This window comes from Mesoplodon bidens (genome assembly GCF_964165515.1).
Source record: "Mesoplodon bidens genome assembly, chromosome: 1".
NCBI lineage: Eukaryota > Metazoa > Chordata > Mammalia > Artiodactyla > Ziphiidae > Mesoplodon > Mesoplodon bidens.
The window spans coordinates 125,228,398-125,255,213 of NC_138176.1; the positions used below are offsets into that span (position 1 = coordinate 125,228,398).

The following is a 26,816-nucleotide window of genomic DNA, read 5'->3' on the forward strand; positions in this document are numbered from 1 at the left end:
GGACAGGAAGAGGAAAGATTACTCTGAGGTTCAAGGAATAAACCCAAAGTAGGTCTTATCTGAAATAGACTTTGAAGGAGAGTTGTGATTCAGAAAAGCAGAGCCAGCAGAATCAGAGAGGGGACTACAGACCAAAAGAATAGCCTGAGAAGGGCAAGTACACAGGGAAACAGGACATGCCTGAAAACAGCACTACCAAGCATGAAAGGTAATGGTGTTGTTGATGGGGGTTGTGGGTATGGGGATGAATGACAGATGGTGAGGCCCTTGAACATATGACTCTGTGACCAGAGACTCAAATGCAATTGTGCTCTAATCTCTATTTCTACCTTGAGTTCAGCCCTGGAGTAGAGCAACTTCAATTAAACCTTATTTAAGGTTAAAGGTGTGTTTTTTAAAAAGCATCTCTTATACCCTCCTTTGTGTGCCACTCGTATTATAACTAGGAGAAAGCAACAGGATCTGAATTTTTTTCTTGGCATGTTTTGGCTCTAAACTTTTAGTTCTCAGGCACTCATCTGGTGTGATGTTGGTAGAAACTGCCTTCATATTCCATTGGTTAGTCTTCAGTGGCATATCTCTCTGAAGTTAGTGGTCTCAGTTCTGAAACGCCCCTATGTGAGTACAAAGACTGCTGTGAGAGGAGCAAGCTGGGAAGCATCTAAACTGAAAGGCGGGCTACATGTGTGAACAGAGGTAGTCTGGGAATGAGAGCTAAATGGCTGGACCCGTCTGTTTGTTTGAATTGAAGGCTTCTCCCTAGCTCTTCCATTAAACACCCAACTAACCTTCAATTGCCCTCTTAGAACTTAGTCTCAGTGCAACTTCCAGCATTTCAAAGTCATCAAACATAAAGAGGTACTACCTTGAGAGAAGGTCTTTTGTTCAATATGAGGGACTAACTCCAACTACAAAACTCTACAACTGGCTCCAAATGGGAGCAAGATAGATTTATAAATCACTAACTCTATTAAGATATGTAAATAATAAACTTAGAACAAGCTGGCACACAGCTTAAAAAAGGTGTCCTTTGAAACTTCTGAGAATTTAGAATTAGAATGCCAAAGTGCTGGCAGAATGTTTCTGATGAAATAGGCCTTAATCTGTAAAGGAAACATTTTTTGGGGGGTCTCTAGAAAGCTAGTTCTTACATAAACTCCATTCAGCAATAAAGTTTACGTTCATGTTTTCTCTGATTTCCCGTTTTAAATTCCTTTAGTGTAGGAACCCTGTTAGCTAGTTTCTGTGCCCCAGCATTTTTTAGGATAACATAAAGATCCTGGGCTTCACCCCAGATCCAACCAATGAGGCTTTATAGGGACACGGTCCTGGAATTTGAATTATAGAGAAGAGACTTCTATATTTCTGTGATTACCAAAGTTTCTTCTACCTAGATTCTTCTTATGTTATTTTTTTAGCTCCTATCTTCCCAGACACCTGAACTATTCAAAGATGGAATGGATGCTGGGGCTAGATATTCTCAGCAGGCATTTTGCCAGATGAATGATGTCATCCAGAGTCAAAAACTTAATCCAGTACCTTCACCAACAAGTCACAAACAGCCAAGGGATCTATTGCGGGTAGAATTTCAGAGGATAATTACAAACCAAACTTCTTTAGATACCCAAACACTATTTACCTTTTTCCTTTTAATACTGGTCATTTTTCTTCCCTTTGTTTTGATTAGTCTTTTCTTTTCTTTTGGATTTCCCCCAGATACTGAGTAATAGGACTGGCTGTGTATGTCGGAAGAGAAATGATTAAAACAATTATTGGTCTTACAAAAAAATATCTTACAAAATAATTTCATTTCTAACATATAAACCCCACATTTCTTCAGTCCATTTAAGCTTTTCTTATTTAAATACAAGTAAGTGTATATTCTGGATACAAGCAATTTCTCTATTTTCTAAATACTGTCTTTGATCTGAAGTTTAAAAATATATTACCAAATATATGTTTAAAACTTTTATACTTTAAGTCAATCGACTGTTTATGTTATAACTTATTGTCGTATGTTCTATGAAAGAAATTGAAGTAAAATGTACATCATATTTAACAAGGAGGTTGTGTGATTGATAAGAGATGGACCTAGAGACAGAAGACCTAGATTTAAGTCCCAGTTTATTAATCCACATGATGCTAGGGAAATTCACATGATGTCTCCGAGTGTCAGTTTCCTTTTCAAATGAAATAAGAATCAAAATAATTCTTATTTCATACAGTTATTATAAGGAGTAAGGGGGATATATATTTTGTTTCCCAATTAAGCTTTTTACGAATGCCTGATACTCCTAAGGAAGTCACAACTTGTTCCTTGATCTCTGAAAGTCTTCTTTTTTATTTCCATTCTTTGGGTTTTTCAAAATGAGAGGTGGTTTTCTTGTCTCTTTCTTAAGGATTTAGGACATAATTTTTGTGCTAAATAGATGAGCACATTTGGCTCATCTACTATCAAATATGAAATGCAGTACCTGCATTCAGATGACACTGTTGCCACCAAGTGGTCACTGGGGGATACTGCAAGCAAAAATCTAGGTGTGATAAGTCACAGCATCATGTCTTGGCAGGCAATTAAAATTCTGTGCAAATGGACCCCAAACAGTAGTTTTTGTTCTCCTCCCCTGTTGACATAAACTGAGGAACACAACTTTGACCTAAACCTGTAAAACCACCTTACTCTTTCTTCCTTCCTGGCCTACCCTAGGGCTCAGAATCAACAACAATTAGAAAATTGTTAGCTCATTCCTAAATCTCTAATGCCTCTTCCCTGTACTTACAGCCAAAGACCTGCAGAGAAATCTGAGACCTGTGATGCCAGGATGGGGGCTAACCTGATCCACCAGCAGTCTACTACCAAAATATACCCAGCATTTTATATGTGTTTAATCCTTACCACCCTATGAGTAGCATAGCAATATCTTTGTTTTAGAGGTTAGGATACTGAGGCTCAGCTTGGTTCAGCAACTTTTCCAAGGTCACCCAGTTCATGAGCAGCAGGATAAGCAGGCTTCAAATCCAGCACTGAGTGGTTCTCTCCACCACTTCTCAAGGCCTCCCTCCATGTCCCATCTCTGCTCTGCAACTTTCTGCTTCACCTTCTGTGGAGTTTTAGGAAGATAACCTTTACCCCAGATACCTATGTCAGCACATTAGAGTCACCTGGGGAGATTTTTACAAATACAAATGCTTAGGTTCCGTCCAGACGATTTATAACCAAAATTCTGGGAGAGGGGCCCCAGCATCTTAAGTCTTTTTTTTTTTTTTTAATTCTGCAAATGATTCTGTTGCACAGTTGGAATTGAGAACCACTGGTTTAAATCATGATATTACTCATGTTAAAACATTTTTCTATCGCTTTAACATTTAATCAGGGGTATATTCTTCTTGTAAAATATTAACACATAGTTTCTCTCTTATTGTAATAACAGGTGGATGATATATTTATAGATTCGGCCTTGAACAAGCATTATATCAAGAACCAAGTAGTCAGACTGACGTATGTATGTTTGGGCAAAGGTGGATTCACATCCTGGAGTGACAAAGGGCAAAAGAGATAGGAACCCTCATATACTGTTGCCTCTATGAGCTTGGCTTTTGGTTAGGATTTCTTATAAATATTATTTCGACAACAGTCTCGAGATACAGGGCCGACCACCAGTTTGTAAACACAAAAACTAAGGCTCTGGGAGGGTAAGTGATACGTTCAAAATTCCGCAAGTGACAGAACCAGGATTCAAATCCCATCAACTGATTATAAGGCCTGGGACTACCAGAAACCATAGCTTTGGGAAAACCCAGCAGCATGCCACTGCATGCACCAAGTTGTATTCTTTCAATACACATGTAATTTCAAAAGTATTAAGAAGGCAAAGTTGACTACAAAATGGGATCATAAGTCTTACCTGTAATGAAGCCTAGCTAGTTACAGGAGCCATACCCAAACAAAAAGATGTTACTGTTTTAATGAATTTCTGCTTGTTGTGGTGGAGAGGGAAGACTCCTGTCATTTGCAGAAATTGCTCAGAGGTTTCAATTGTGTTATTTGGAAAGCTCATAGCAGAACATATACATAACAGATACAAACATATGGGCCTGTGTGACTCATCTTCTTAAAGAAAATGAATATAGTCAGATCTATCTGAAGGAAATAATAATCGGTTTTCTCATCAATAGGCTAATGCTTTATTGGCAGACTTACCCCAATTTCCTTATACCTTTATCAAGTAACTAGTGACCTCCAGAAGGATTTTACAATATATATTAGATAAATTTTATAATATTTAGGAGACAAAAAGCATGTATTTGCTGAAACTTTCTAGATTTCATGCCCTCCATTTTTAAATTCTGACTTGCCATAGCATCCTAGCAAAATTATCATAGTCTTATGAACTCCTTTGAATTTGTAGCCACTATCATTTTGTAAGCTTTTGTGTGGGTCCAGAGAAATCCCACTTGGTAAACAATGTTTTCCCTCTGACTTAAAAAGAGGGAAAATTACTAGATTGTATATTTACCAATTTGACATAAAATTCTATTTGTTTATATCTTCACATTCCAAAGCCTAAATGAACCACAATATATAAAATGCCTTCAAACTGATATGATTCCCTCTTTTTTTAAATCGAAGAATTCAGGAAAATAGGGCTTCAGTGCTTTTTAGAGCTTGGATCTTTTTAAAAATGTATTTATTTATTTATTTATGGCTGTGTTTTGGTCTTCATTTCTGTGCGAGGGCTTTCTCTAGCTGCGGCAAGTGGGGGCCACTCTTCATCGCGGTGCACGGGCCTCTCACTATCACGGCCTCTCTTGTTGCGGAGCACAGGCTCCAGATGCGCAGGCTCAGCAATTGTGGCTCACGGGCCTAGTTGCTCCGTGGCATGTGGGATCCTCCCAGACCAGGGCTCGAACCCGTGTCCCCTGCATTGGCAGGCAGATTCTCAACCACTGTGCCACCAGGGAAGCCCAGAGCTTGGATCTTTTGAAATGTAAAAATAAAACACATGGCAGATCAACACATAGGTTTCCATTTTTCTTAAAGCCCTTTAATTGTTTGGTTTTCCTACTTAAAGAGTATGGAAAAATTCAACCCCACAAGTGAAGGGGCTTGAACTTGTGTATATGAAAAAAGTTCAAGGAACTGGACATGTGTAATCTGGAGAAGACTCAGACACCAAGAATATCACTGTCTTCAAATATTTTATGTGGAAGAGGGAACTGATGTTTTATGTATGTCCCAAATGGTAGACCTAAGCCTATGGAATGTAAGCTTTAGGGAGACATATTTCAACTCCAAGTGAAGAGCTCTCTTAAAGTCAGAGCCGACCAAAGAGGAATACCCTCTTTAGAGAAGTAAATCTTTTAAATTACTGTGCTGGAGTTAGATGACCATGTATCATGGAGGCTGTAGAGCTGATGAAGGTATCACACAAGGGACTGGCCAAAGACACCATTAAAGTTTTTTCCAATCCTCAGGGTTTATAATTTTGATGATAAAATTTTGGTGTCTAACTCAAATGTTATAACAAGCCTTCAAATTAATGGGGAAAATCCACCCAGGACATAATGAAAACTTGAAGAGGGAACATATGAAATGATCTTGAGTCAGAAAGTGACATATATGAGTTATCAATGTGAGATGATTAGCTCTTGACACTTTCAACAACTGAGGCATAATTCAGAAGAAGACAATACGGAAAAGAGAGTTAGATAATACTGGATGTATTCTTTGAACAAGTACCTTTCTCTTGCAGTCCAGAGGAAGATGGTGTGACAGTACATGTCATTATGGTGTTCCAGTTCCGCTCTGCTGGGTCAAGGGCAGTGAGAAAAAGGAAAATCCGTAGCATCTTAAATGAGAAGATAAGTAACACCAGAGCTTTGTCAATAAATGCCTCGTCAGTTGAAGTTAATGGTAAGTAGGTATCTTTCTATGTGATGTGAAGTTCTCTATTAAGTCCATTTTATGTCTAATCATAAACTTATTTACCATTATTTCCATTCCAAATAATAGCAAGAATTCAGATGGAAAAAATTTCAAGTTAAAAAAGTGACTTTTAAAGGTGTTATTATTCTCTGATGAAAGCATGTCTGAAGTTAGTTGTCAAGTGATTTTTTCTGTAGTAATTGACTGCCAGAAATAAAATCAAACCTTTACCACTAACATAGTCAACCTGAGCCAGCCACTTCCTCCATGTCTAAGCAAGTGAAAATACCAAGTGTTTAGCAAAAACAGTTTTTCTGTTTCTAAAACATAAACTCATTTGTTGCCTTTTTAAAATATGAATCATTTCTGTAAAGAGTGCAATTATGAAGTTTATGTTAACTTTTTTTCCTATGGGCATTTGAGAAAATGGTAAATCAATTTTGGAGCCACTAAAGCCTTCTTGTAAGTAATGCTTTAAAAATCACTAAACTAGAAAATAAATCATAGGAATAATTATACCATTATTGCTTCTCTAAAAAGAGAAGTAATCTTTATCAAGGCCCTTCTCTATATCATTTACATGCAGCATCTAATTTCTATATTCTTATGAATTAGGCAAACTCACCTTTATAGATGTGAAAGAGGGGCAAAAAAGGCTAAGGATTCCAATAATTAAAAGGAGCAAACATTCGGGACTTCCGTGGTGGTACAGTGGTTAAGAATCCGCCTGCCAATGCAGGGAACATGGGTTTGAGCCCTTGTCCGGGAAGGCCCCACATGCCGCAGAGCAACTAAGCTTGTGCACCACAAACTACTGAGCCTGTTCTCTAGAGCTCTCGAGCCACAACTACTGAGCCCGCATGCCACAACTACTGAAGCCCGTGCACCTAGAGCCCGTGTTCAGCAACGAGAAGCCACTGCAATGAGAAGCCCGTGCACCACAACGAAGAGTAACCCCCACTCGCTGCAACTAGAGAAAGCCCAGGTGTAGCAACGAAGACCCAGTGCAGCCAAAAATAAATAAATAACTTTTTTTTTAAAAAAGGAGCAAACATTCAAATCTAGATTACTACTTTCTTGAGAAGCTTGTGAAAAAAGGGTCTGGTCAAACGCATTTCAGAAATTCAGTCTATGATATTCACCTCTTGGAAATTCATCCCTTATATTAGCATACTAAAGACTCTGAGGAGACCAGCTAGACAGAAACCTGTTTAACCCTGTACATTAAGCTGCTTCCACAAGCATCTATTTCTGGAAGACAAGTGCAGATTTCCCATACAAATTCCAGGGGACACCAGACTTATGAGTCACAGAAGAGATTCAGAGTAAGTGTGATTAATATCAGATGTGAAACAGAAGGCCCTGCCCTTGCAAGGGTCTGGTTGACCCTTTAAGAGGAAACCTGACCAGGAAGTGAAAATCTGCAGGAATGGGATGGGCAGGAGTTTGCTGATGAGACAAAGAGTCAGCTAGTCAGGGAATAAACCTGGGGACCTCTCCCAACCCAGGAGGGAAGAACCTGTCAAGGGCTTAATCCACCTTCATTGTTTTCTTGTTTGTGGGGAAACAAATGAATCGAGGTTGTGAAATGGTGGAAGCTCTGATAAATTACATGATGTGTTCTATGTAATTTCCAACAGCCAGTTAATTTGCCAGGAACTTAAAAGCCTGAGCTATCTGAAACCAGAAATGAAGTATGAAATGGTCATCAGTTTTCTGGGCTCTTTGTTTCTTATAGGTTCAGTTTGTGACCTGCAGCTTATTTTAATGACTATAGTAGATTAAAGGGCAGGATGTGCTGCTGGAGAACCTGATTTGAGAGTTACCTAATTCTAACTCCACTGAGTCACTGCAGGAACACCCAAGTAATTGGCCCATGCCTTTGCCTCCATCTTCTCAACTATAAACTTGCAATGATAATGTTTGTTATTCCTGAAGTCACAGAAATACCATGAAGATACACAAGGAAATCGAAAATAGAATATGGAACATATAGGTCATTACCTCTTAGAAAGCTAGCAAATTGTGCATATATGTTGGAAACCTGAAAGCATTAATGCGAGTAACTGGTGGTAGAAAAAGCTATAACCTTGAAGTTTTCCAAATTTCCAAATATAAAAAGAGCAGTGTTTACTAGCACTTAGCAAAGGCCCATTTAGTAGAAAGCTCAGTAGAATCCTCAAGGCAATTCTTACAGACAAAAACATTGCTCTCCAGCAAAACTTAATTTGGTGGACTTCAAATGAATGGAGAACTGCAGAAATTCTAGACCAAGTCTAGAAACAGCCCTGCAGCCCAAGATTTATCCATAATTTGTCAAGAATCTGTGTTTTGGCTTGACAAATAAGTGTGTGGTGTGGGTCTTTCACGTAATGTAATGTGTCACAGCAAAATTAAAATCAGCTCCTTTGAATTGCAAACACCGTGGCTGTGGAAGAGCGGCTCACCGCCTACACGTTGTTGATGTGGGTTCCAGTTATCATCATGTTACTTGTAGCATGTACTGACCTGAATATGATTACTCCCAACTCAGAAGTGTGTTAGAGGGTCACTTTCAAAACTAAGGTTTAATGTTTATTTTCACTTCTAGACGTGGAAAGTAAAAGTGTTTGGTCAAAACTGGAAATGTGAAACAGCTAGTTACTTGTGTATGGGTAGTTTAGTTTCAGGTGTAATCATTCTCTCTAAAACTCTGTCCTTAAAAATCCAATTACACTCCCAACTATTATACTCACCCTGGTATCATTCCTGGAAAGGGGTGATTTGCATCTTGCTCAAACTAAGCTGAAGAAGTTTTAACTGAAGAAGTCTAACATTATACTATTTTCCATTTTAATTTATTACTAACATGTGGCATATTAAAATACCTCTTTTTATTTCACTTCCCTTTATTGCACTTCAGAGATGTTGTGTTTTTATAAATTGAAGGTTTGTGGCAACCCTGTAGTGTCTGATAATCTTTAGCATGTTTTAGCAATGAAGTATTTTTTAATTTTATATATATATATATATATATATATATATAGTTTTTTTCAAGACATAATGCTATTGCACACTTAATGGACTACAGTATAGTGTAAAAGTAAACATTTATATGCACTGGGAAATCAAAAAATTTGTGACTTGCTTTATTGCAATATTCACCTTATTGCAGTGGTCTGGAACCGAACCCACAATATCTCTAAGGTATGCCTACATTTACAAACATAAAATAAGAAATTTATTACCTTAAAACTATATTTGACTGAAAATTGAGTTCCTTTCATAAGTAAATACTGAGAATCTGACCTGAGAAATTTATTCTTCACCATATAATGATTTAGGTATGCCTTTAAGGGTATCCCTGAATTGGATATTCTCAAGAGATCCCACTTTGTAGAGTTCATCATCACTAGTTTCCCAAGTGAAATTTATAGAAGGTAAGTAGAAAGAAACATTCTTATTGTGTATAATGAGAAATTAGATACAAAGAATATGAGTCTGAGAAACATGGCATTGGTAGAAATAAGTAAAACCAATCTACCCTCATTCTACTCATTAAGCCCTTTTATTTTGAAAACCATCACAGTTTTCATGCAACCATCCATCAGCTTAAGTTTAAATGTTTGTATTTCCTTTATCAGATCCCTAACTTTGTTGGAAATGACAGAATTTAATCTTAGATTCTGTCCAATAATTGGCCTTTACCAATATCCAGCTGGTGTTTGATAAGAATATACAGTAGTTTATTCCTCAGAAAAAAATCATTTTAATCATTTAGGAACCGTGTTTTAGAAATATTTTAAATATAGTTTATGTGGTAGTTTTCAAAGTTTTTTTTTTTCCATTCCCAAACCCTTTGACCAAAGAAAGGCTTATGTGAAATCTTAAATAAAGAGAAGAGATAAAAACAGACCTGTTCTGGTTGAGCCTGGGTTTGACCTGAAGACCCCATCTAGTTGCTCCCTCTTTCCCCACTTTCTCTATTTCCTTAAATAAAATCCAAAGAAGCTTTATCCTGCACCATTGGAAAACCACTGTTCTGTATTAATACAAGTGATTTGTGGGTTTTGATCATCCAATATTTGTGCCTTAATCACCTACTGCTTGTATTACCCAGCTAATTAGTGGTTGCCTATAAATCTCTACAAGAACTGTACACATATTCTGTTATATCGGATAACCATTTTCCTGACTGATCTATATGCTCATGTTTCTAGAATCCATATGCGGTCAGTATCCTCTGATAATTTCCGGTCATTGAGACCAACCAGAAGAATATCAAATTATCATTCTTTGCTCTATTTTGTTTTTCAGCAATGAGCTCATCGACAGGGAAACTAACTGTCCAATCATGTAAGTCTAGTTAGCTTATAAAAACAAGTTCAAGTTCCATATCAGGGAGGATAATATCTTCAAATATTAGCTCATAATCTCCCACCCATGTCCCACATTTTCTTTGGGAGAGAATAACAATTGAGTAAGAGATGAAAACATTTTTTTGTCCCTAAGACCGATCTTTTTGTAATGTTCAAGAAAAATATTTTACATGGTGGGAATTTGGGGGCAGTTTGAAGAAATTATATATTTCTGGTTTGGAATAAATGAACTTGCCTAGCTAATTTTTTGACTGCTATGAAATCTCCAGCACAAAACTTCACAAACCACTTTCTACTGAGAAATAAAATGAGAAAGTGATAAATGGGAAAGAGATAGACCCCATAATTTGTGACTGACCTATAAAATTTACTTATTATACCCATCCTGATGGTTGACAGCAGCTCCACTCACTCACTTTATATCACTGTGACCTAAATTTTGAAAGATTTTATTATAGCAGTGATGAATTTTAGGAAAGTTGTTCTTTCATTTTCATCTGTTTCTTGCAAACACACTATACATTTTATTCATTCATTCAATAAATAATTTTTTAACATCTACCAAGTGCCAGAAAGTGAATACAAGTGTCAATAAGACATGATCTTCCTCTAAAGTTAGGAGTTTGAAGGTAGGAGAAGACATAAATAAGTCAGGAAATGTTAAAACAGTGTGATAAACGCTATGACAGAGACAGAGCACAGTGCTATGAGAGTCAATCAGAGCCAGCTAACCTGGTCTTGTGGGGTCAGAAAGTGATCCTTGACGAGAAAGGAAGGACAGAAAATCAAGTGACAGGTGGAATGAGTGTCTCGGGCAGTGGGAGCAGAATGTAAAAATGTCTTCAGAAAAGCAAGAACACGGTCATTTCTTGTCATTGAAGAATGTCAGTGTGGCTGTAATATAGAATGGGGCGGGCATGGGAAAGGGGTGTGATTAATAATGATCAAGGACCAGAACCACGCTGAAACATTTCGACTTTATTTGGAGGGCAACGAGAAGTCACTGAAGGGTTTTACACACATCAGAAAGGTCACTCAGTTTTCAGTGTGGAGAACGGACTGGAAGAGCAAAGCTGGAGGCAGGGAGATGAACAGGCAAGCTATTGCAGTCCTTCAGGTGAGAAAAATGGTAGTCTAAACTAGAGATGGCAGAGTGATGGGGATTTCTAAAATGACTGGCCACAGAAGGAGTGTAATCAGTACCAGTAAAGTGAATTTCCTTTTTGATACATAATTTGTTGGAACAAGAATTGAACCTACCATGTTTTCTTTATGAGCACCATGCTTTAAACAGGCTTAATTCTTAGCAGGAACCCTAAGCATCAAACTAATCTCTGATCTGATGCACATAATAAAGTACATATTTATTCCTACCAATAGTGAATGTGATGTTTATGTGGAAACACAGAACCCTCCATCCCAAAGAGTAAGAGACTGGTCATGATACATTAACCCGTGCTCACTTTAGGAACTAGTCACTCAGAAAAATGTATGGGGGTAGGAGTTCCAAGGAATTAGCAATTACTTCTCTGACTAGTTCTTTTGGTGAGGGCTTCATGTCAAAGTAACATGGTGGGAACATCTAAAACTGGGAAACAATAATCTTAGTAGGAGCTCCCAGAACATCTGGATAATTGACACTGCAGGTCCTCAGGACATACACTTTGTGGTGTGTCAACACTTTACAGCCTTACATAGCTTCAGTAGGCAATATATATCCACATCTATAAAGGGAGTGAGTGAGCAAAACATCAACTATCAGGAAATACAGAGGATGGATATTAATATTGTACATGTTTATATAATGACATGCAAATATTGCACTGCAGTACTCTACTAGTTTCTCTGTATCAGGGATTATAGAGATGTTTATTACAACTTAATGATCTCATTTTTTCAGGTTGTGGTAAACGAGTTGTTCCATTAATAGTGAACAGGATAATGTCCGGAGAGATTGTGGGCAAGTCTGACTGGCCTTGGCAAGCTTCCCTTCAGCATAATAACATACATCAATGTGGGGCCACCTTGATTAGTAATACGTGGCTTGTTACTGCAGCGCACTGCTTTAGGAAGTAAGTGATTGACGTTAACTTACGACTACTGCTACTACTACTGCTTAAAAAAAAAAACTCTGAGTTTTATTATCTTCTGAGTAATAATCAATGTCCCCAAATATTACTGAGGTAAAATGAGAAAAACTTCTTTCAGTTTCTTTTCTTTTTTTTTTCTTTTTTTTTACCTTTCTTTTTTTTTAAGATATGTTTATTATTTTTATTTTTTTTTTGCTTTATAACAGATTTAATCAGTTATACATATACATATGTTCCCATATCCCCTCCCTTTTGCGTCTCCCTCCCACCCTCCCTATCCCACCCCTCCAGGCGGTCACAAAGCACCGAGCTGATCTCCCTGTGCTATGCGGCTGCTTCCCACTAGCTATCTACCTTACGTTTGGTAGTGTATATATGTCCATGCCGCTCTTTCACTTTGTCACAGCTTACCCTTCCCCCTCCCCATATCCTCAAGTCCATTCTCTAGTAGGTCTGTGTCTTTATTCCTGTCTTACCCCTATGTTCTTCATGACATTTTTTTTCATGTACCAAAATGTTCATAGCAGCCCTATTTACAATAGCCCGGAGATGGAAACAACCTAAGTGTCCATCATTAGATGAATGGGTAAAGAAGATGTGGCACATATATACAATGGAATATTACTCAGCCACAAAAAGAAATGAAATTGAGCTATTTGTAATGAGGTGGATGGACCTAGAGTCTGTCATACAGAGTGAAGTAAGTCAGAAAGAGAAAGACAAATACTGTATGCTGACACATATATATGGAATTTAAGAAAAAAAATGTCAGTTTCTTTTCTAAAATTGTGTTACACTTACACTTATTTGGAAAGTCAGTAGGGGTAGTAGTCATTATCCTAGTATCAGGTCCTTAAGGTTTTAAATAAAGAAACTGTGGCTGAACAGAGTGTGGAGAAAAGGGAACCCTCCTACACTGTTGGTGGGAATGTAAATTGGTGCAGCCACTATGGAAAACAGTATGGAGGTTCCTTAAAAAACTAAAAATAGAGCTACCATATGATCCAGCAATCCCACCCCTGGGCATATATCCAGAGAAAACTCTAATTCGGAAAGATGCACCCCAATGTTCATAGCAGCACTATTTACAGTAGCCAAGACATGGAAACAACCTAAATGTCCATCAACAGGTGAATGGATAAAGAAGATGTGGTATATATGTACAATGGACTATTACTCAGCCATAAAAAAGAATGAAATAATGTCATATGCAGCAACATGGATGGACCTAGAGATTATCATACTAAGTAAGTCAGACAGTAAAAGACAAGTGTCATATTATATCACTAATATGTGGAATCTAAAAAAAAAGATACAAATGAACTTATTTACAAAACAGAAATGGACTCACAGACATAGAAAACAAACTTATTGTTACCAAAGGGGAAAGGGAGGAGGGATAAACTAGGAATTTGGTATTAACAGATACACACTACTATATGTAAAATAGATAAACAACAAGAACCTATGTATAGCACAGGGAACTATAATCAATATCTTGTAATTAACGCTAATGGAAAAGAATCTGAAAAAGAATATATATATATATATATAATGAATCACTTTGCTGTATACCTGAAACATTATAAATCAACTATACTTCAATTTAAAAAAAAAAGAAATAATTGGGTTCAGAAACAAGTATCTATATCGGCAGTACCTGTCTCTTTGCTTACCCCTCTTGGGTGATGTTAGTTCAATTAATTAGTTAAGGAACATTAATCTCATTATTAATAATACATTTTGGTGGGAGATGGTATCCTATAAAAAACAAAGAGAGACAAGCAGCCATGTGATACTAGGCAAATAATTTAAACCATCTAAGCCCTATTTTCCTTAAGTATAAAACAAAGCCTTTACTAGAGGACCTTTCATTACTAGATGACCTTCCCAGTCCCTGTATGTGCCATGATCTACCAGCTGCTCAAGCCCATAAGCTAGAAGTCACCCACACTTGGTCATCTCTCATAGGACTTACGACAGCTTTGCCTCATTCACTCTTGCCCTCCAACAATCTATTCTCTGGAAAGAACCAACGTGATTTTTTTTTTAACATGAGACTACATTATGCTTGGCTTAAAATCATCCAGTGAATTGCCATATCACTTGAATAAAATCTAATCACTTTATTCATGACCTATAAGACACTCTAAAATCTGGCCCCTGCCTACCTCGCCGACCTCATCCTAATTCCCTTGTGTCCTGAACTGCAGCCTGTCTGGTCTAAGCCCTTGAGATGTTTGCCTGAAAACTTGTCACCCCATCTTCTCACAGCTGACTCCTCATCAACCATGTCTCAACCCAAATGCCATGATCTCAAGAGACTTATCTAACTACCCCCTTGTACTCTATTCCATTGCCCTATTTTATTCATAGTCCTTATCACTGTGGGAAATTATTTATCTATTCATTAATTTGTTTTGCTCTTTTTCCTCCACTGAAATCAAATACACCCACCAGCAGGGACCTTTCTATCTTGTTTGCCACTTTATCCCCGGCATTTCAAATAAGGTTCAACATGTAGATGTTTAATAAATATTTGCTGAAGAAATAAATGAATAATATTTAATGAGCCTTACAGTTCTAAAATTCAATAATTCTATACTGAATTTCAGCTCAAAGATGCCATTTGTATATATTTTATCTTTCAAAACAGTAACAAAAGACTATATGGCCAAAGAAAACTATCATTGCAACCAAGTGTTTTAGGGTGGAATTTTCTCCTTTATTAGCCTGCATGCAATTATTGTAATACAGTTCATATATTCTGTTCATTTCTAACCTTTTCCAGTAAAGCAAATCCACATCAATGGACTGTTAGCTTTGGAACAACAATCAACCCTCCATTAATGAAAAGAAATATCAAAAGAATTATTGTCCATGAGGGGTACCACTTCCCAGCAAGAGAATATGACATTGCTGTTGTGCAATTATCATCCAGCGTCACTTTTACTGATGAGATCCGAAGAGTTTGTTTGCCAGAAGCCTCTGTGTCCTTCCAACCAAATTCAACTGTCTATGTCACAGGATTTGGAGCACTTTTTCATGGTGGTGGGTATCCCAAAATGAATCATGGAGCACTAAGCCCTATTTATGGCAGTGTGATTTAATGTCCATCAATACTATTCTGTCAGACTTTTCCACACAGTTTGGTTGGATTAGTTAGGGCTCTTATTTTGCAAGTGACAGACACTCAACTCAAATTAACTAAAGTAAAAAATAATAATAAAATGGTAAATTTGGCCCTTGTCATTTGGAAGTCAAGAGATGAGTCTGGCTTCAGATACAGTTGGATTCAGGAGTTTGTATGATGTCATCAGGCTCTGAATCTCTGAGTCTTTCCATTACTTGGTTCTGTTTTCCCCAGGTCACCTTCATATAGAGGGATTCTAGCTCCCTAGTGGTAAAGGTAGCCAACAGCAGCTCAGGGTGTACGTCTTCACCTAGTCGATGCCAGGAAAGAGCATGTGCCTTCTCTTTGTCAGAACTACATTAATCCCTGAAAAGGTCTCTTTTGGCCCAGTTTGTGTCCAGGAGTACCAGATTGACTGGCTAACTCAAATACTCACTCCTACGCCTATAGCAAGAAAGGTAGGTGTGTGATTGGCAGCCTAGTCAGAATCACATGGAACAAGGGAAAGACAGCTCCAAAAGGGAAAGCTTCAAGGAAGATAAAGGAAAAGAAGGTTCCTTCAGCAACACTAAAATCTATCTCTATGTACCATTCTCTATGCAATGCCAGGTATATACTAGATATGCTATAACCCTCATGCCAACCTTCACTCCACGACTCTTTCACTTTGAGCCCCACCTCTGTCAGCCTCCTCTCCCTTTTTTCATCTCCTCTTCCCCTTAGTTTGCTCCATCACTTTTTCAGTTTCCTCAATCACCTCAAAAATGTTTTCTTTGCTCAGCTACGATCTTCAGTTGCAGCAAAATCTGCTTCAGAACTAAAGCGGCTAATTAGGTGTTATCAGGGATAAGAATACTGTATAGAGATAAGTCGTCTCTCATAATAAAGCTTCCATTGACCTCTCTAAGATGATTTAACTTGATATACTAACTTAATCTCCTAAGAAATAAAAATGACTTCATGTTTTAATGTTTTAGGGGCATATTTAGTCAGATATACTCTGGATTCTAAAATCTGGTCCAGGGGCATACATATAACAACAGCGAGAGGGTTTCTTTAACTCTGGGCTTGAGAAGGTAAGAAAGGACTTTTTGAGAATGAAAAAATTCATTCACAGAGCTCTATACAATTTATATACAATAAACTCTAAAGAATAAGCCTTTAATTCTCATTCTCCACTAAGGAACCAGGAATACCTTTCACTAATGTGGCTGAGAATGGGCTTGATGGTCTCTAGATTTTCTCCAGATGTCCCATTTGGTTTCACTCCATATTATACAAGCTGAGATATGTATTGCTTTCTTTAAGGTCATATTACCAACCACAGAAATTATTATCCATAGCTTAATAATCCTAGGGTTAACTTAGTAGAGCTGTGAGCCTGACACCACCATGTGTTCACTCTCTCTGATGGATTTTCTCCTAAGATAGAGTTGCATTCTTTGCTTGATGGGAAGGGCACCTCAGATTCCCTTTGGCTTGATGGAAAGAATCACTTCTGGCCTGGAGTTTGAGGTTGGCGTAGAAATATACCTGCCATAATAGTTTTTGAGTAGCAACAGAATCTAACTTGTGTAGAACACTATAATGAGCAACAGAATACCTACTTTTTTTAAGCACCCATGGAACATTCGCCAAGATAGACTATATCTAGGTCCATAAAACAATCTTCAACAAACTTAAAAGAATGGAAATCACACATAGTATGTTCTCTGATGATAATGGAATCAAACTAGATACCAGTAACAGATAACAGGAAAATCTCTAAATGCTTAAAAATTAAGCAATACACTTCTAAATAATTCATAGGTCAAAGAGAAAATCTTGAAGAAAATTGTAAGTATACATAGAATAAAATGAAAATGAAAAAATATCAATACATGCAGGATGCATCTAAGACAGTAAAGAGAGAGGGAAACATAGCAAATGCATACATTAGAAAACAAGAAAGGTCTCAAATCAATAACATAGGTTCTCATTTCAAGAAACTAGAAAAGAAGAGCAAAATAAACCTAAAATAAACAGGAAGAAGGAAATAATAAAGATAAGAGTGAAAGTGAATTCAATCAAAAGCAAAAAATAGAGAAAATTAATGAAATAAAAAGCTGATTCTTTGAAAAAAATCAATACTTTCTGAGAAATGTCATTAAGCATTCCCACAATAGTTGAGAAACAGTTCAGGGATGTATAGGACTTATAGACTATACTTTTTGTTTGTTTGTTTCTTATGTTTTTTTTTTTAATTTAATTAATTTTTATTGGTGTATAGTTGATTTACAATGTTGTGTTAGACTATACTTTTTATAACTTTTTGCCAACTAGTTTTATGAAAGATTTATGAATTTACACTGTCACCTACAATATGCATTTCATCTTACCCTTCCCGGCACTGGACATGAATTAATTAATTAATTTATTTATTTATTTATTTAAAATTTTTTTTTTTTTGCGGTACTCGGGCCTCTCACTGTTGTGGCCTCTCCTGTTGCGGAGCACAGGCTCCAGACGCCCAGGCTCAGTGGCCGTGGCTCACGGGCCTAGCTGCTCCACGGCATGTGGGATCTTCCTGGACCAGGGCACGAACCCGTGTCCCCTGCATCGGCAGGTGGACTCTCAACCACTGCGCCACCAGGGAAGCCCGACATGAATTATTTTTAATTGATAATGTAGTAGGCAAAAAAAATTACACCATTTATATTCAAAGAACAGAATAATTTGAGCATTTTTTAAACATTTTAGCAAACACACCTGTACAGAAATGAATCCTGAATTGGCATTCTACAGAAATTAGTGTCTATATTAGTTTTCTACTGCTGTGTAACAAATTACCACAAATTTAACAACTTAAAAGAGCACACATTTATTATCTCACAGTTTCCATGGGTCAGAAGTTCAGACATAGCTTAGTTGGGTTCTCTTCTCAGGGTCTCACAAAACAGCAATCAAAGTGCTAGCTGGGGTTGTGGTCTCATCTACAGCTCTGAGTTCTCTTCCAAGCTGGTTGCTGATGGAACTCAGTTTCTTGCAGCTGCAGAGCTCATGGCATCTTGCTTCTCCAAAACCATTAGGGAAAACTCTCTGAACTTAGGGAAGGCCTAAGCCCTTTTTAAAAGGGCTTACAGGATTAGGTCAGGCCCACCTTGGAAAATCTCCCTTTGTGTGAACTCACTGTCAGGCTGACTACATCTTAATTAAGCTTCAAAATTCCCTCTCCTGTGCCACAGAACATAACCTAATCATAAGAATGACATCCATAATATTCACAGATCCCACCCATACCTCAGAGAAAGGAGATCACATAGGAATCTTGGGGATCATAGTAGAATTCTGTCTACTACATGGTCAGTTTCCCAATCAGCATATGGTTGATATAACAAAACCCTGAATGCTTGTGATATTACTGTTTTCCATCATAAATAGTTGTCTTCTGCATTAATACTGGTTTCTATAACTCAGCATCTAGTTTATGACCTGGAGTCCCAAAATTGTAAGAGGTAATGAAATCATTGCCTTTAAATGTCATTATGTATGTGAAAGTTCTTCATAAAATGTAAAGGATAAAATAAATGCATATAGTTATTTTATCAAGCCAGGGGAGCAAACTGGGCCTGAAAAGTTTCTGGGAACAATCTGGAATCTACAAATACAAACTTTATTTTTTTTAAATGTCTTTCTAAATACATTAACTGATTGTTTTTTAAGGTACAAAGGTTTTCCAGAAAAAGAAACAAAATGTTTTCCTTGCTAGTATAGGTATTTATAAAAATGAGATAAGGATGATTATCATTTACATATGCCAGATATTAAACAGAATTTTTTTCTTTAGGAACTGCTTACATTAACCTCATTCTGTATCAACAATTTTAGTATGAAAAAAAAATCGGGAAAATGTCCATACTACATTCTAGCTAAGGATGTTTATTGTAAACACTAAAAGTACTTTGTTTTTCCTTAAGGGGAATCCCAAAATGATCTTCAAGAAGCCAGACTGAAAATCATAAGTGATGATGTGTGCAAGCAGCCACATATGTATGGCAGAGATATAAAATTTGGAATGCTTTGTGCTGGCTATCTGGAAGGAATTTATGATGCCTGTATGGTAGGTGGAGAGAGATTATTTTGATATCATGAACTCAAAAAATTTATCTGGCTCAAAATGCTCTTTAGTTTAGTAAAATACAGAGATCTTGTCTGTTCAAAACTTTATAAATGCAAATCTCAAACACAAACATATTTTTAAATGTTTTATTAAGCAAAACAAAATAAGCTAAGAGTTTCTTTGATGATATCAAACAACCAACAAAATTAAATTTTCTAATACCAGAAATCCATCGGTTCATAAAGCAGAGTCTCTTTCCTTAAAAAGCTCACATTTAGAAAGGAAACAATTATGAACAATGAACTATGATGTAATGTTATAAATTATATAACAGAGAACAAAATTTTTTATTAAAGTATAGTTGATTTACAATATTGTGTTAGTTTCAAGTGTGGAGAACAAACATTTTTAGCTTGAAGGAACATTTCTGGAACAAGTATTAGAGAGATGATACTTCAATGAGGCCTGAAGGATAAAAGCACTTACTCTACAGAATAAGAGGAGAATATTATAGAAAAGAGAAAAAGCATAGCTAAAATTCTGAAGGTGTGAAATTATAATTCATATTTGAGGCAACTCCAAGTAATCTATTGGGTCTCAGCCTAACGAGGATGAGAGGTGAGAAGCTGTTGATGCTGAGAAGGTGGATTAGGCCATGGTGTGAATATCTAGTCCCCTTTCCAGTGGCCTACTCTGTTGTCTAGCATCTATCCTGCATGTGTATTTTTGGACAAAGGAGTAAAGTGTGTTTCTTCCTGGAGGCACTTGCTTTATAATGTGAGATTCTTGAAAACTCCAAGGAGGTGATTCCACATGCTAAAATGATGGGAATTGTATTGTTATCAGGTGGCAGAAAGCCCTGCCCAGAGTCCCACAAATTACACAACATAGACAACCTCTGTCAGAAAAATAGCAGGGAGTTTTGCAGCATATACGCTGGGCAAGAGCAGAATCTAGCCCTGGTTGCTGAGAATGTGGAGGAGGCATCTAGAATTCAGGGAAGCCAAAGAGAGGTTCATGCCATGACAGGCAAGTGGGAGGTGGTGACAGGAACACACTGAAAATGGGAATCTAGATGAACAGTGAGATCAGTGATACACCTCTGGAAAGATTGGTGGTCATAAAGAGCTTTCATGGACTGGGGAGCAGAGGTAAGATTCCTTCCCCATGACTGTTCAGTGCATAATAAGGCAAAGCTCTAGTCATAGAAAAATTGGGGAAGTTATCGAGGAAGTGACTCAGGCATAGGGGTCTAAGCAGGAATACAGGGATTGCTACTGGGGTACATCGGGAGGTGCTTCATCTGTCTGATAAAACAGAAGCCCAGGCACCTTAGTTGAAGTCAGAAAAAACTAACATCAGATTGACTTTCTGTGTTGTGTACTTGAAATTTGCTAAAAGTAGACCTTAAGCATTCTTACTACACACATACATCCACCCACACACAAAGTATTATGAGGTGATGGATGTGTTAATTAACCTGATTGTGGTAATCATTTCACAAAGTATATATGTCAGATTATCATGATGTACACTTTAAATATATATGTTTATTTGTGAATTATACATCTATAAAGTTGAAAAAATAAAAAAAAATAAAATGTGGAAATTGAACTTTAGGGCTTTTATAACTTTTGAAATCCATGTTTCAACTAATTATCCTAGAATTGGTAATCTATACATATACTGTCTAACAATAAAATATGTGGTTCATCAAAATATCTTAAGTAATAAGTTTTACATTTAGCTAATTTTCTTTCTCTTTTTTCTTTTTTTATTTTCAGGGTGATTCTGGGGGACCTTTAGTTGGAAAGGATCTTAAAGATACCTGGTATCTCATTGGAATTGTGAGCTGGGGAGATAACTGTGGGCAAAAGAACAAACCTGGAGTCTACACAAAAGTGGCTTATTACCGAAACTGGATTACTTCAAGAACAGGCCTCTAATTCACTATACAAGTTAAACATTGAGAGCTGTATGCAGGTCATACATGTATGAGAATCCATATATTCTGTGGTTGTAGTACAATGAAGTGAGATTAAATGATATGATTTATTTCAGAATCACTTTAATCAATCAAAATCCCATAGCCAATTTGTAAAGGATTTAAATTTATAAGGTAGTGGGTCAGTTTAGCCTGGCTTGAAAAATACAGCAGAGATACTGAGCTCTTTAAATCAGCAAGCTAGAGTATAAAAGAGGAGCAATGCAAATTTTTGAGGATAATCTGTAAGATTTTTAGAATGTCTTTTTCCCTCAAGTGAGAAACTTTTTGAACTCTGAGTTTAGGAAACCCTTACATAATTTCTATCATTTCTCCAGAGGTCACAAATACATTTTTCTAGTTCTTACAGATTTTCCAAAGAAATTTTCCATACTTTCAATTTATAAATCCATTGGAGGGATCCTAATTTTTTAAAAAGTTATATCTAGGAAACAAAGTATGGTGATAAATCAAGCCAGAGGTCTTATAACCTTTGTCTGCTGCAAAATCTCCCTAATTTTTCAGTGATTCTTTAACATACACACACACACACACACACACGCACACACACACAGAATATCCCTACCTTCAGATATACCCAGAAAAAGCCTGCTTAATGAATATACAGTAATTAGCTAATCAAAGATGTATTTTTGTTACAAAAATTGGGGGGAAGGTGATAGTAACTTCATGAGCAGTCCGAAAAAAATGACACAAAAATTGGATATTTTATAGATGCGTTTACATGCTTGGACCACCAGGAGGCAGCTTTGTACATTATTGTTGTAAGCTTAAATGCCTAGAAAAAATGAGAATTTGTTAATATGTTGAAGAATTAATGAGTATTATCCTTCCACACAGAAAGAAAAAGTTTATTCCTGTGTATTGCTGCAGCCAATTATCTCCTAAGGCTTGCATCAACAGCCTGACTATTGCAAGCATGAAACAATAGTTTTTGTTTTAATTTAATATAAAATTTGAGGACCAACCATACAGAACACACAAACAAAGTGATTAAATGAACCCCCTAAGTGTCTCATGAAGACATTAGGTGAGTCAGGCTCATGTATTCCATGATACAATTAAGTGAAGATTTTGTGTAAACTTACTCTGTGTGACAATGCTGACTAAACATCAGGGTTTATAGGTGGGGCGTCGTTTACTCATGCAGTCCAGATATAAGCCAAACTGTTAGAAAATTGAGTGATTTTATAACAATCTCCCCCATGTGCTATTAATAAGGCATAAAAATGATCCTAAAAGCAACGAAGACCCAACGCAGCCAAAAATAAATAAAGTAAATAATTTTTTAAAAAATCCTAAAATAATCTAAAAGAGATTTAAAATTTATTCACCATAAAAATTGATCCATAACTTAGACTCACAGAATTTTAAAGCTTAGGAGAGACTACATGTCATGTGGGCCAGTACACTTAGGGTTCAGAGAAGTGAAGCCAGGAAAAGTAAATAACTTTGTAAAGCTGTAGGTAATTTGTATCCCCAGGGGGCCTAAAACCCAGGTACAAATTTCACAGGCCCTTTTCTTACAAAATATCTTTATGATTGTCTATATTTATTGAATCATCAGCTGTATAAAAATTTCAGTGAGTTCTATTGAATCTGTTTTAAATTCAATTTTAAACCATGTGATTCACTTAGGTGGCTGGCTGCCAATTCTCTGAACTCACTTCAAGATAAAGCTGCTTTTTCTTATATAAAAATATACATAGGCATATAAATTATTCAATATTATGGTGGCAAGATATAATTCTGATTTCTAGTGTTAAGGTTCAAGAAATGATCTTAGAGTTATAACTTTATATTTCTAAACTGTTTTGTGAAGCACTTAATCCTGAGTCACATGTAAACAAATACTGATATATTGTTTAAAATCTAATAATAAAGTTGGTGATCAGAGCATTCTACAAATAATATCATTGAATCTGTGTTAGGCCAATAACATGAGTCTTTCTTTCAACTTCTGTTAAAAATTACATTTCTTTTAAATAACTAGTTTGGGTCACTCTGAAGCAGAATTTCTCAACTTTGGCACTTTTGACCTTCTGGTCTGGATAGTTCTTTGTTTTAAGAGGCTACTCCATGCACTGTAGAATTTTAGCAGCACCCCTGACCTCTGCCTTCTAGATGCCTGAAATACACTCCTTCCCCCCAAATTATGATAACCAAAAATGTCTCCAGACATTGGCAAATGTCTCCTAAGGGGTGAACTTGTTCCTTTTTGAGAACTACTGTTCCAAAGACATTTGATTATTTTCAGAAATGCCAGTGATATCTCAAAATTATGACACTGAGCATTCAAAAACTATAGTCTCCTGGTCAAACTGTATGTTAACTATCATGTTCCTAAAAGAAACAGCAGAATAAGTGACTGATGCTTTAGTCAGTGGCTATTTCAAATACAGAGTGATCTTCCCACACACAATGTGTCTAGCGTTTCTCTCATACTCCTGCCTACAGTATATTCATAGAGAACCATCAACCACTGCTGTGAAGATAGGTTTTCTATGAATATACCCTCTAGTAGAGTTTCTCTATCTTGACCACAATCCACAGCAAGAAATATATTTTACATCACAGCTCCATAAATATGTAACAAAATTCTATGTATGAAAAAATGAAACAAGTTTCATAAAACAATACCTACCTTATGAAATACAATAAAATCTAATATTTCTATTCTATTCTATTTCATTTTTTAAAATGCTTGCCCCACCAACTAAATTGATTTCACAATATAACAAGTCAGTTAGATTGTGAATCTGCAGTTCCTATAACACATTCTGGAATGATCATTCACTATTATTAACGCCATATTGTTATGATCTCACCTCTTCCCACTGCGTTCCCCACCTTCAACCTCTCTCTACTACATTTAGCAAATTGTAGCTAGATTATAATGCTATTCAATAATGCTATTCTCATGCACTCAAATCTTCACTGATTTCCCCTTTGCCTGACAAATAGAGTCTAAATCCACATCACCATAACTTGTAAGGTTCTTTACAATCTGCCAACAACCAATAAAATTTCTGTTTCACTTGTACTCAGTGCTCTTATAACAGTGAATGTTACTCTTTATTTCCTGAACACATATATAGTGGGGCATGCAATGTTCTCTTCACTCTACAAGATCTAGCTCAAATATCACCTCTACTGAGAATACGTTTATTATCCCAGAAAAAATTACACTTTTTGAATGTGTTTGTTCTTCCCCTAGAGCATTTCTCATAGTTTACTCTGTATTACAGCTTATATGTAAATTTATTATGTCTGCAAACATTTTAAGTTCCATTAAAGACTGCTTTGCTCATTTTTGTATTCCCTACAGTATTTAGGACAATATGCTGTATATATTGTGTTTAGTGAAAGAATAAATTAATAGAGGTTAATTATGATTTCGATGAAGGTAAGACACCTCAATTCTCAGTTGTTAAGTCCTTCCACAGGGTCACCTTCTTTTACACTGCCTTACAATCTGTACTGGTCCTGCTTCGCACATTCTTGAATGTTTCTAAAGATCTCCTGCTGTCTGCCTACACCAGAAGCAATCAAAATACAGTAAGGCAAGTCTCTGACATTTCAGGACCCCCTCTAAATAAAAAACTTTTCCCTATATCCCTTAAATGAGCACATTCCAAACCCATAGGTATACTTGGAAATAAGGCCAAAAAGCAAGTCTCCCATTTCCTTTTTTTTGTTGTTTTTATTTGATCTACAAAGACTTTCCTCCTTTTTCTTTCATGGACCTCACAAAAGAGGTCTGGGTACTTCCAAAAAGCCTTGTTAGATATCCATAGTTATATTTTTCTGATCAAAGCCCTTTTTTGAAAGAAAACTACAGTCCAATATCACTGATGAACGTAGATGCAAAAATCCTCAACAAAATACTAGCAAACAGAATCCAACAGCACAGTAAAAGGATCATACCCCATGATCAAGTGAGGTTTATTCCAGGAATGCAAGGATTCTTCAATATATGCAAATCAATCAATGTGATACACCATATTAACAAATTGGAGGAGAAAAACCATATGGTCATCTCAATAGATGCAGAGAAAGCTTTCGACAAAATTCGACACCCACTTATGATAAAAACCCTCCAGAAAGTAGGCATAGAGGGAACTTTCCTCAACATAATAAAGGCCATATATGACAAACCCACAGCCAACATCGACCTCAATGGTGAAAAACTGAAACCATTTCCACTAAGATCAGGAACAAGACAAAGTTGCCCACTCTCACCACTCTTATTCAACATAGTTTTGGAAGTTTTAGCCACAGCAATCAGAGAAGAAAAGGAAATAAAGGGAATCCAAATTGGAAAAGAAGTAAAGCTGTCACTGTTTGCAGATGACATGATACTATACATAGAGAATCTTAAAGATGCTACCAGAAAACTACTAGAGTTAATCAATGAATTTGGTAAAGTAGCAGGATACAAAATTAATGTACAGAAATCCCTTGCATTCCTATACATTAGTGATGAAAAATCTGAAAGTGAAATCAAGAAAACACTCCTGGGGCTTCCCTGGTGGCGCAGTGGTTGAGAATCTGCCTGCTAATGCAGGGCACACAGGTTCGAGCCCTGGGCTGGGAGGATCCCACATGCCACGGAGCAACTAGGCCCGTGAGCCACAACTACTGAGCCTGCGCGTTTGGAGCCTGTGCTCCGCAACGAGAGGCCGCGATAGTGAAAGGCCCGCGCACTGCGATGAAGAGTGGCCCCCGCTTGCCACAGCTAGAGAAAGCCCTCGCACAGAAACGAAGACCCAACACAGCAAAAAAATAAAAATAAATTAATAAACTCCTACCCCCAACATCAAAAAAAAAAAAAAAAAGAAAACACTCCTATTTATTACCATTACAACAAAAAGAATAAAATATCTAGGAATACACCTACCTAAGGAAATAAAAGACCTGTATGCAGAAAATTATAAGACACTGATGAAAGAAATTAAAGATGATACAAAGAGATGGAGAGATATACCATGTTCTTGGATTGGAAGAATCAACATTGTGAAAATGACTCTACTACCCAAAGCAACCTACAGATTCAATGCAATCCCTATCAAACTACCACAGGCATTTTTCACAGAACTAGAACAAAAAATTTCACAATTTATATGGAAACAAAAAAGACCCCAAATAGCCAAAGCAATCTTGAGAACGAAAAATAGAGCTGGAGGAATCAGGCTCCCTGACTTC

General features: G+C 36.7%; 1 protein-coding gene across 1 annotated transcript in view; it reads left to right on the forward strand.

The window, feature by feature from the left end:
- LOC308625391 (transmembrane protease serine 11A-like) overlaps positions 1 to 21,564 on the forward strand; it is a 61,714-nt gene extending 40,150 nt beyond the window's left edge. Inside the window, exons 4-10 of the mRNA XM_081249506.1 lie at positions 3,432 to 3,499; positions 5,754 to 5,914; positions 10,223 to 10,261; positions 12,185 to 12,356; positions 15,166 to 15,425; positions 19,464 to 19,606; positions 21,391 to 21,564. Of these exons, the coding sequence (XP_081105632.1) occupies positions 3,432 to 3,499; positions 5,754 to 5,914; positions 10,223 to 10,261; positions 12,185 to 12,356; positions 15,166 to 15,425; positions 19,464 to 19,606; positions 21,391 to 21,552 (1,005 nt within the window). The 3' untranslated portion in view covers positions 21,553 to 21,564. The remainder of the gene's footprint in view (positions 1 to 3,431; positions 3,500 to 5,753; positions 5,915 to 10,222; positions 10,262 to 12,184; positions 12,357 to 15,165; positions 15,426 to 19,463; positions 19,607 to 21,390) is intronic.
- Positions 21,565 to 26,816: the final 5,252 nt, after the last annotated feature.